Source organism: Haliotis rubra, unplaced genomic scaffold (assembly GCF_003918875.1).
Source record: "Haliotis rubra isolate DU_JTF1 unplaced genomic scaffold, ASM391887v1 Scf787, whole genome shotgun sequence".
Classification (NCBI taxonomy): Eukaryota; Metazoa; Mollusca; class Gastropoda; order Lepetellida; family Haliotidae; genus Haliotis; species Haliotis rubra.
In genome coordinates, this window is record NW_025767509.1 from 435,484 (window position 1) to 446,661 (window position 11,178).

The window sequence follows — 11,178 nt, forward strand, 5'->3', positions numbered from 1 at the left end:
CCCGTATGCTGGACATGCCGGGCTTCAATCACAGATGGACAGGTATAGGTATCTGACGCTGCTCGATTCAACGTCCATACAAAATCGTTTTCCATTTATGGCGTCATGCTAAGCAAAACAATCAAATTATAACTTCTTTGAGTGAAATTCTTCAGAAGTTGGAGAGTCAGATAAGGACGAGCTTACGCTTTCACCACTTGGCTACCCCGCCACCCCGCACGGGCTGTGTCGGTGATGTGTGGTTTGAATCCATAGTCCTGGACATGGCGTCAGTATAGGCGGTTGGTATATGAAGGACACACTTTAAGGATGAACAACTTCTTTATACAGGTGATGCGACGTTTCGATAGAGATTCCTGTAACTGTTGAATTGTGTTGTATAGTACTACATTGTGGTTCGTATGCGATTCCATTAGGTTTGAGCAGTTTGGTTGCACACGCGCATGTATACATATCAGCTGATTAAATTTTAGCTGTAACCACTTACATAAGACGGTGCGGTTTTGAGTCCATAAACACTGGTTTCTCGGTTGCCTTACAGAATTGGTAATAAATAGAATAAACCACGAGGTACGAGTGATTACGGGAAATATGTCCCTCGTGAATAGTCTGGCGGATAACGGACATATACTTCAAAGATTATCTGCGCCTCAGCAGGAGGACACTAATTCTACAACACTTTAACCCCCTTTGAGGATACAGCCACTAGCAATTTCAGTTCAGTAAACGAAAAGTAACATTAGTAAAACGATCCTTGTTTTACATTTAAATATTTATTCCTTGTGATGGAAATTCGAGACAGTCAAGCAGGATATTATTGGCCGTGATTCCTTCATCACAAGGGATACCAAATAGAAGATCCTCATCTTTTAATAAATATTCATGGTGAATTTCAGATCTTCATCGATGGTAAAGACTTCATTCAAGCACCAGTGGCAATTCCTGTGGCGGGACCCGCGACCCTGGAAGTCAGATTCAGTCTCATAAAGTTTGTTGAAGTCAAGTACCTGTGAGGTATCGCCGAAGACCCGGGTTCGATTCCCCACATAGGCGCAATGGTGTCCCTCACCGTGATATCGCTGGAATATTGCTAAAAGCTTTATAAACCTACACTCACTCAGTGACCTCCAAAAGTCACTCAATCACTGACTCACCTAGATAAATATTTATGCCTGTCTATACAATAACACTTTATTGTAATAATTGTTGTGAAATGTCGTTCACCCCTTTACATAAATTACAAAGTTAAATCGGTGTAAACTCTTTCGATGTCATTAAACCTCATCAATATAAATCTTTCAAGCTGACAAATAAGCGTTGAAAACAAAGACATTCACTATAATAGTGAAATTAAACCTGACTCTCTTCCTCCATCGGAGTATGGTACGAAATTATTTGAATGTATATTGAAGTCGTTGTAAAAAAACGTTATATTGTTGTGATCCATTTCAGCACCTCCAAGTGTCACTCAATTACGCACTCACCAAGATGAATATTTATGCCTGTCTTTACAATAATACTATATTGTAATAGTTGTTTTGAAATTTCACTCCTTTACATATGAAGTTAATCCGGTGTAAAGTTTCACTCACTCACTCACTGAAAGTCCGGCTAAAAAATTGCAGGTAATATATTGTAATATATTCGTACGCAATATGTTAAACGATTTCTTACTGTTGAAGGGTATGCTTTGGTTTTTGATATGGAACTAGGGGAGACTATATTTATCTAAGCCAAGTTGATAGCGATCATGTTCTTGTGTTTTTCCCCACGCCTTTTTACCCAATTTTCTTTTCTACTTTTAAACAAAGGCTGGTTGATTTTTTCAGAGAGTAATAGATCAGATGATTTTCTTTCGTGAAGATCCGGGTACGAACTGATCTTCAATAATCCATACCTGTCATAAGAGGCGTGGTTGAGTGGTCAGGCTCGCTTACTTGGTCGGTGCATGTCACTATATCCCAATTACAAAGATCGATGTTCATTATATCAACCACTGGATTGTCGGGTCCAGACTCAATTATCTATAGACCACCATCATATAGCTGGAATATTGCTGAGTGTGTAAAGGACAACACAGGCACGAGGGTCTCTTAACCTCTGAGCCCACTGTGATATTGCAAGAGAGAAGTTGAAGATGAGACCCATTTTTTGTCATTCCTATGAGGAACTAAGATAAATATTTCCACTGGATGAAAAATAAGCATAGATGCATTGAAAACTTCACCAAAGCTATGATTAACTTTCCATAATGATATGAAAGCTCAAAATTCATTGTATCTGCCACAAGAAAAGGAAATAACTATTTTTCCAAGCAAAGCAAAACTTCTGGTTGACAGTCTTTTCAAGGGAGATAACCTTTAATATCAAAAGCGACTAAAGCGTTCAAAAAATAGATTATTTTCCATGTGCTGCCTAATGTTGTTTGAAATGTTCTCTTGCATTTTTTTGCACTAGTTATGTTGTATTTGCACCATTTGTTTGTATTGATCACTTTTATTTAAACCTTCTGTGAAAGGAGGTTTGTCAGACAAAATATGTACTTAGCTGGAGGTCTCTAATACTGTAATAAAAATCTTGAAAATCTTGATATTGCTTGATTTTTGCTAAAAGCGGCGTAAAAATAAATTCACTCATTCACTTCACCTCTGATGCTGTCTTGTGTGTTTACTGTTTCATGAGTCAGACTTATCCTCGAAAGCGAGTGATTTGTTGTTTTGTAAAAAGATTATAAACTCCGGCTTATTTCCCCGGCATGTCTATAAATGATATATTTTGTATCAACATCGGGGATTCTGTTCGATACACTAATTTATTATTTGATAAATCTTGAAACAAACAAATTGTCGTTAAGTTCCTCTTACTCGTTTTTTTGCAAGAACTGAAGGAATGTGGAATTTTTTTCAAGAATCTCCAGAGAACAACTGTCTTCCTTAATGAGGTAAAAACTTGTTTTCAATATTTTCTCCAGTGTTTTATTTAAGAAAACCATATAACATTTTATTTCTTGAATATCATATCTCAGGAAATCCTCAAGGATATAATGTAAACATCAACCCTTTATGCAGACACAAGTGGAGTGGAAGTGGAACACTTTTTATGGATGGACAACTTCTTTGTTGCAGTAGTAGTTGCGACGTTTCGGTGTAGATCCTAACACCGTTATCAAGCAAATGAAGATCTGGGTTAGAATTGATCTTCAGTAACCCATACTTGTCGTAAGAGGCGACTAACGGGTCCCAAATGTGTGAAAGAAATGAAAATAGTTCACATCGATAATCATTAACAATTGTTCTTATCGACCACATTTCCGATTATCGATCTTTTTAGCCTGCCCTAGTTATAGCGCTGCACAAGAAGTTCTGCAAAGTATGCTCATAAATAGGTTGAAACAGACTACTAAAAACTCGGTCTCGATTTCCACGAAGGGTGAACGTCGGGACACTTGGCCCTAATCATAAAATGTGTTGTTATTGGTGTGGGTTGCAAGTACTCGGCCCACACGAGAAATGGGGGACACTGGACCATCCCTGTGGTTTTTTTTTAAGTTACAGCACGCATAAATATGGTTCTATAGTAACATATGTTATATTTGGGATTACACTTTCTCAGCAAAGTACAGATTCTAGTACTTTTTGGGGTTGAGTCCCATCCGGGATTCGAACCCACACCCTCAGACTGCCCTTCCTTTGCATAGACGACGGAGACGACGACAAGAACATCTGCTTTGCCACAAGTGACCGCCTGACCCGCCTACAAGAAGTCGACACCATGTCAAAAGCATAGCCCATGCCCACGGATAGTAGTAACTAGTCGTGTATGTCTAAAATGTCACAGCCATTTTACGACCCACGATATTTTCTGAATGATCCACATGACTGAGGGCTGGTTGGACAAGGTCTCATTTTGTATAAATGCAAAAATGAACACTGCCTCTTGTATGGGTTACTTAAGACCAATTCAAACCCGTATCTTCACGGGTGGGCATGTACAGGAAATACTCTTCTTAAATTTATAGCGCTATAAAGACACTGCCACGAAGTATATCCTATCAGGGGAAAATATTTGAAACATATACTCCTACGTAGATACGTCAGTTCCTACAACATAAATCCTACGAGGCAGATATAACCATACAGCGCTGAGAAATATTCCAGCTCTTTGGTCTGTGAATAAACGAGTCTGGACCCGACAATCCAGTGATCAACATCATGAACATCGACCTACGCAACTGGGATATGATGACACGTGCCAAACAAGTCAGCGAGCCTGACCACCCGATCGCGTTAGTCGCCTCTTACGACAAGCATGGGTTGCTGAAAACCAATTATAACCCGGATTTTCACGGGTGGTCATGTGGAACCATGGGGAGACAGATTTCCAATGATGAGACATGACGCTCATTGGTCGTGAACCATAACGTGCAATCGTGACAGACAAGCTTTTCAGTAGTTTGGGCCTTATGATCTATAGTACAATTTCATGTTTACCAAACAATAAATGTTAATTGAACAATAAAGGTATACATAAAATAAAATAAATGCAAGTATGAAAGTTTTAAGAACACAGCTGACGAGCGACCGCTATGATATGTTTTTGAATATGACGTGTCTGGAAGGTATGCTAATCTCAGATTTGCATATTGTTCACATGTACATGATATATGTAGTTCATTGCCACTATCGCTTGAAAAACGATGGCTGCATACAATATCGTGTTTGTCATAACATTTACGTTGATGAAAATTTTTAATTTAATGGTATGCAAGGAGATTCGGAATTAACATGAAACAAACCGTGATTTGCCTGATTTACAGATGACCACAAATACACAATAATATGTTTTGGTTTTGTAGGTCCCGATTTTTTTTTATTCGATTTTAATGTATTAGGGATACAATAAGATATACACCTAAGGCTGACAGACACAAAGCTACACGTAGATATAGAGACAATGGTACTCCCTTTCTGCACACGTCAGCAATTCTCGCATGTTTCTAAAACAATTTAATAAGCAGACAAACAGTTTCCCTTACTCTGTAAGTTCGTTACATAAGCCTTAACAGAAGTGGTTTTGACAAGGTTCCAGTATGCTTATCTTTAATTCATGACTGAACAATCGCACCAATCCGGGTGTAAATGTTACAGTATACTGTGGTTGTATCGAACTCGAACGGATCACAAATTGCAATTCGTGTCTCGAAAACTTTGTATAGCAAGGGTCCTGGACTGAAAGATCTGTTCGTTACATCCGTCAGTTCGTTAAATGCGTGTTCGCTTTAGACATACCCCAAACGCCATTAGATCTTAAAGTATTTTATTGTGGATATCGCTCCATTTTTACACACTCACTACTGCTGCAAGTACAGCAACGAGACACGTGTTCACAGTAAATGACATACTGCTTCCACTGGTGTGACATCTGTAAACCACGTTCTCGGTTGTTGCTGAAACAGAAGAATCAATCAAATCTTACCAACACATTCATCATTATGCATATATTCCAGTCTTACCTATCGAATGCTGTATCATCTGCCTTAGCTTACCGCCCTCATTATTGTATGGTTGAACTACTATGGGAACTTGATCTGTATCATAAATTGTAACTATATAATGTGAATGACGGATTGCTTGGTTTTTTTAATTTGGTGCTATGGCATATTCTGATTTATATGCGTGCGTGCATGTGTGTGTTTCAAATTAAATACAAATATGGACATGTACATGGGCACGTTAAGCAACGTGAGAACGTATCGTTTGATTACATTATATTGAATATTTACCTAATTTCACAATGGTTTTATTATTATCACATGCGAGTAATTGGTACAAGTTTATAGACACTAGGGTTTTGCCAATACTATATTTATTGATGTAGTATTACCGTTCTTTAATATATCTGGGACAAGCTAAAAAATGGTATTCATCTCCCCGCCGTGATATTGCTGGAATATTGCTTTAAAACGGCGTAAAACTAAATTCACTAACTCACTCCAACTTCACTTTGTAAATTATGTCACGATGTTCTTAAGGTGGTAACAATTTTTTCTAATGGGATTACGTTTATATTAAAGTACTTTTTCATAGCCAGATTGTTTGCTTAATATATACACCTGGAACTTAATTAAGCACCCTCCCTATTTTCTGGATGATGAGAAACAAAACTTGCTGTAACTTTTCACTATTCCAAAGATAGTGGAACCTTAGCTATTATTATTGAAACATACAGCGATCTATTAGGCAAATGAAAAACAAGACAATGATTCCAATTCGTGTTGTTTTAATACCAATGTGATTTGGTCACTATTGATTTTTGATGAAAATAGTCACTGAACAAAGTATGGTCGTAGCATTGTCAATAGCTGACTATTACACAAGAAATGATGCACAAGGAATGTCACATGCTCACATCTGATGGGTCTGGCATCGGTATCGGGTGTATCCCCACGTGCTTGGATGACAGCTTGAATCCTTCTCCTCATGCTACTGGTAAACCTTCTGATACGATCAAGTGGCAATTGCCGCCATTCTTCATGCAAAGCAGCTTCCAGCTGTGCAAGATTCTGGAGAGAGGGTTCTCTCAACCTCACACGGCTTCAAGAAAGTCCCAGTCGTGCTCCAAAGGATTCAAATCGGGGCTCATTGCTGGCCAAGGTAATGTCATGATAGCCTCATTCTGGAGATGTGCGGTCACAGCACGTGAACGATGCGGCCTGGCGTTGTCGTCCATGAATATCGGGTGAGTGACCAACGGATGGTTGTCAAAGTGAGGCACGACAACTGGATGGAGAATATCCCGGATGTACTGCTGACCATTAAGATGTCCTCGGACAGTCACCATTTGAAGTCGTGTGAAAGACAACCCCAGATCATAACCGATCCTCCACCATAAGGAACAGTAGGGTGGATATTCCTGGGCACGTAAGCAGTGTTTTTATGCCCCACACTCTCATTCGACCATCTGTAACGTGGAGGAGGAACCTGCTCTCATCTGACCAGTGGACCCTCCTCCATGTCCTCAGGTTCCACTGGCGACGGGCCATACACCACTCAGACGTCGTCTCTTAAGGAGATCAGACAGAGCAGGACGTTTGATGACTCTTCTGAACCTCATACCAAAGTGCCCTTAGGCGATTTCTGACGGTTCTGGTGGATAATTGTCTGTAGGGTAACCACAGGCGCTTCAATCCCGAACTTGTGGCAAAGGGTTCTCGCCTTACCAGACGTGCCAGGCTGCGATCATCACGGGCCGTTGTCTTCCTGGGTTGTCAAGGCCTTGGACGATCTCTCACATCTCCTGTCATCTGATGTTTCGGACAAGTCGGCTGATGACCGAGTGACTGTAGCCCAGTTGTCGTCCAATAGCTGTGAAGGACATGCCTGTTGCATGTATGCCTACAATTTGCCACCTTAGTGCTTCAGACTGTCATCTCCTCGCCATTTCAGTATTCATTAATGGAGACAGTTATAAATTTGTCTGCTTTTATACCCATAAATTGCATATCAGAGAAACTGAATTTTGGGAAAAGTATGGGTTGTATGCTTCACGTGCACAAGGGATGCGTTGTGACGAGTGCAAAGGAACTGAAACACCATTTTAGACTGCTAGAGATGTGTTGTAATACAGAGATATCATTCATGTTTATCGATGGTAAACAGTTTCTCTACTATCATGAAATATATCAGGGTTCTTAATTAGGTTCCAGGTGTATATTTATAAGTGAAAAGCTTTGCATTATTAGATTTGTCTTCAGCACAGTACGAAACCCTGGCTCGACTCCCCAACAGTGGTATAATTTGCCAAGCCCATGATATTCCTTCCTTCAGTATTGCTAAAAGTGCGAGGGCGGTGGGGTAGCCTTGTGGTTAAAGCGTTCGCTCGTTGAGCAGAAGAGCCGGGTTCGATTCCCCACATGGGTACAATGTGTGAAGCCCATTATGGTTTCTCCCGCCGTGATATTGCAGGAATATTGTTAACAGCGATGTAAAAAACTAACTTCAATCATTAAAGGTGGCGAAAATGTATACTCACTCACCCACTAATTATTATTATTGCACGCCACAGTCAGTAAAATGGAAGCATGAATGACTATTGTGTGTTGTGCGTGAATATGTGTCTGTGTGTGAGAGTGTATGTGTGATTTGTGTGGGTCTGTGTATGAGTGACAAAGTATGTCTGTGATTATGTGTATCTGTGTATGAATGGCAGTGTGTCTGTGATTGTGTGTATCTGAGAATGAGTGACAGTGTGTCAGTGATTGTGTCTATCTGTGGTCGACTGGAAGTGTGTGTCTCTATGATTGTGTGTATATGAGTATGAGTGACAGTGTGTCTGTGATTGGTGTGTAACTGTGGTTGAGTGACAGTGTCTCTGTGTGATTATGTGTAACTGTGGTTGTGTGGCAGTGTGTGTTTGTGATTATTGTGTGTCTGTGTATTAATGGCAGTGTGTGTGCCTGTGATTGTGTGTGTATATGTATGAGTGACAGTGTGTGTCTGTGTGTATCTGTGTATGAGTGACAGTGTGCGTGTTTGTGATTGTGTGTATGTGTGATTGTGTGAATTTGAGGAACAGTGTGTTTCTGTGTGAATAATATGTCTGTGTAGCAGTGTGGGTGTTTGTTTACGTGTCTGCGACGTGTGTCTGTGTATGATTGACTGTGTGTGTCCAGTGTGTCTGTATGTGAGAGTGTGTGCAGGAGATCGAAATGAAATGAAACTTACTGCCAGAGCCTGTTGATTTTTCCTTGTTGTGGAGTATCAGTGGTACGAGAGTGTTCCAGAACACACACTCCTGCTTTCTCATGCCTTGCTCTGTGGACAGTCCGGACGAGGAGAAGACCAGGAAGCGCTCATCCCTGGAGTTGTACGTCGGCCATTGGTAGTTTGGTGTTTCCGGAAAGTTGGGATTGCTGTGAAATAATAACCACCGATTGACATGATAGTGAGTCATAGTGAGTGCATGCATGTATGCATGCATACATGCATACTATACATGCAACTCCTACATGGCAAACAGTTTTTCAGAATCAGCTTAGAGACGCATGGGCTGAGTCGCTGTCCCATTTACTACAACATTCGTCCTTTATGGGTATTGGGGTAGCCCAGTAGTTAAAGTGTTCGGTCGGCGTCAGGCCTAAGAACCGGGTTCTATTCTCCACATGGCTACTATGTGTGAAGCCCATATGTTGTGTCTCCCGCTATGATATTGCTTCAATTTTGCAAAAGCGGCGTAAAACCCAACCCAACTGATTCAATCGTTCGTGTTTGTCTTTTGTACTTACCCAGTTTTAGCAAAGTTGGTCCAGTATGTCATAACATTACGACTTGTTGACTTATCCGCTTCTGTCGAAGTAAAGGCAGTACCGAGGGGAACCCCAAATACCATCTCTATCTCGAAGGAGTGAGGAACACCCATCCATAGCGGTAGCTGCAACGCGGAGAGGCGATAGTTGAAGGAATACAAGTATGCGGCGTTTTGGGCAGAATATGAAGCCGCAAGTTTGGTTGTAGGACACACAAACTCGCTGTCTCCAAAGACGTTAAATGCGCTGTCCACGTAGTCTGGGTGTAGAGATGGGACGTGGATGTCAGCATACTGAGCCATCATGGCTTCCACAATGGTCGACGGCTGACCATTGAAAGCTGCGATCGCTTCCACAGTCGTTAGAAACTGTGATCTGTTGACATTTATTTGACTTGCAAACACGGGAAATAATGTTGGCATGATTAATGGGAGGAAAAGACTGCCTTCATCTTTGTTCACTCCAAGAAGGATTTCCGCTTGCTTAAAGAGTCCCTTCTCCACGAGGGATGCTGGAGAATCGGGTAAAAAATGGCCATCCACGACAGGAATGAATGCAGCGAAAGCAAGACCAACAACTTGAGCCTGATTTTGTAATATTGTCTCTGGAGGAACGTCTTTGATACATTGGAAAATGTCAGCATCGGATCCTACCGAACAGTTGCAAAGCTCGGCAAGCCTTCTTGTGCTACCGATAGCCCTAGATGGTTCAGATGTAGCCCATATCGGAGAGGGAGTTCCACTTTGCAGAATGGCACGCGTGAAGAAATCACGCGAAATGAGAGATAACAAATGGAGACCAACCGAGGCTGCTCCTGCACTTTCTCCAAACAAGGTGATCATGCTTGCATCTCCACCGAATCTTCCAACATTGCTCTGAATCCACTGCAGGGCAAGAGCCTGATCCATGAGACCTTGGTTACCAGGAAACGTGTCAGGTCCAAGATATAGAAATCCATGAGCTCCTAAACGATAGTTCATAGACATCACGATGACGTTGTTTTCAGCGGCAAGATACTGACCATTATGTAAAGGCGTGTTGATAGATCCGGCCGCAAATCCTCCACCATAGATCCAAACCATGGTAGCGAGTTTCGCACTTGCTGGGACATTAGCTGGTGCCCATACATTGATGTAGAGACAGTCCTCACTGAAGTTGGAAGGTATTACCCTCCAAGGCATTCCGACGCCAAACTGACTTGTTTGAAGGCAAGATGGTTTCATTGAACGTGCCTCCTTGACTTCTGGCCTCCAAGAGTCCATTGGTTGAGGGTACTTGAACCTGAGATCACCTATGGGTGGTCTTGCATAAGGAATACCGTAATATGTGTCGATTATGTTTCCAAGGACGACAGATCTCAGACCAACAACTTTGCCATGTGTGGTGTCAACTTCCTGTCCTGAAGCTCTCTGTGTTATTGTGAGGAGGGAGAAGACCAGGGTGCACAGCAGTCTTCTCGTCATGGTTTGTCTGTGAAATGAATAATAAATTATTGTATACACAGACATGAGCAAGTGATGAAGAATACTTATTCCGATGCCGTTCTTGGTGAGTGTGGCTGTTACCTTTATACACTTATACTTTTCTTCTTCTTTTAAATTAAATATTGGTTAAAATTAACAACAATGCCCGAATACCGTTATGTTAAAAAAGCCCACAGTGTGCTTCTTCTCTATGATGAATCCAAGAAAACAAACTGTGTAACCGCTGTAAGAAATGTTTTATGCTCTAACGGCTTTGTTAAGCGTGTTGAAAATAAAGATGCACTTTTATACCAACTTTCACAAAGGATAAGAGACGTATTTATCTCAAAAATGGTGTGCAGGACTCGAATCGTCATCAAAACCTTCTACCTTTCGTGCTTTTATAACAAG

General features: G+C 41.1%; 1 protein-coding gene across 1 annotated transcript; it reads right to left on the reverse strand.

Moving 5' to 3' along the window:
- Positions 1–5,299: 5,299 nt before the first annotated feature.
- LOC124261052 (acetylcholinesterase-like) lies at positions 5,300–10,522 on the reverse strand. The gene is made up of 3 exons (XM_046695373.1): positions 9,284–10,522; positions 8,724–8,911; positions 5,300–5,446 (listed from the first exon to the last, which is right to left on the reverse strand). The coding sequence occupies exons 1-3, from the start codon at positions 10,483–10,485 to the stop codon at positions 5,340–5,342; spliced, it is 1,497 nt and encodes a 498-aa protein (XP_046551329.1). The 5' UTR covers positions 10,486–10,522; the 3' UTR covers positions 5,300–5,339.
- Positions 10,523–11,178: the final 656 nt, after the last annotated feature.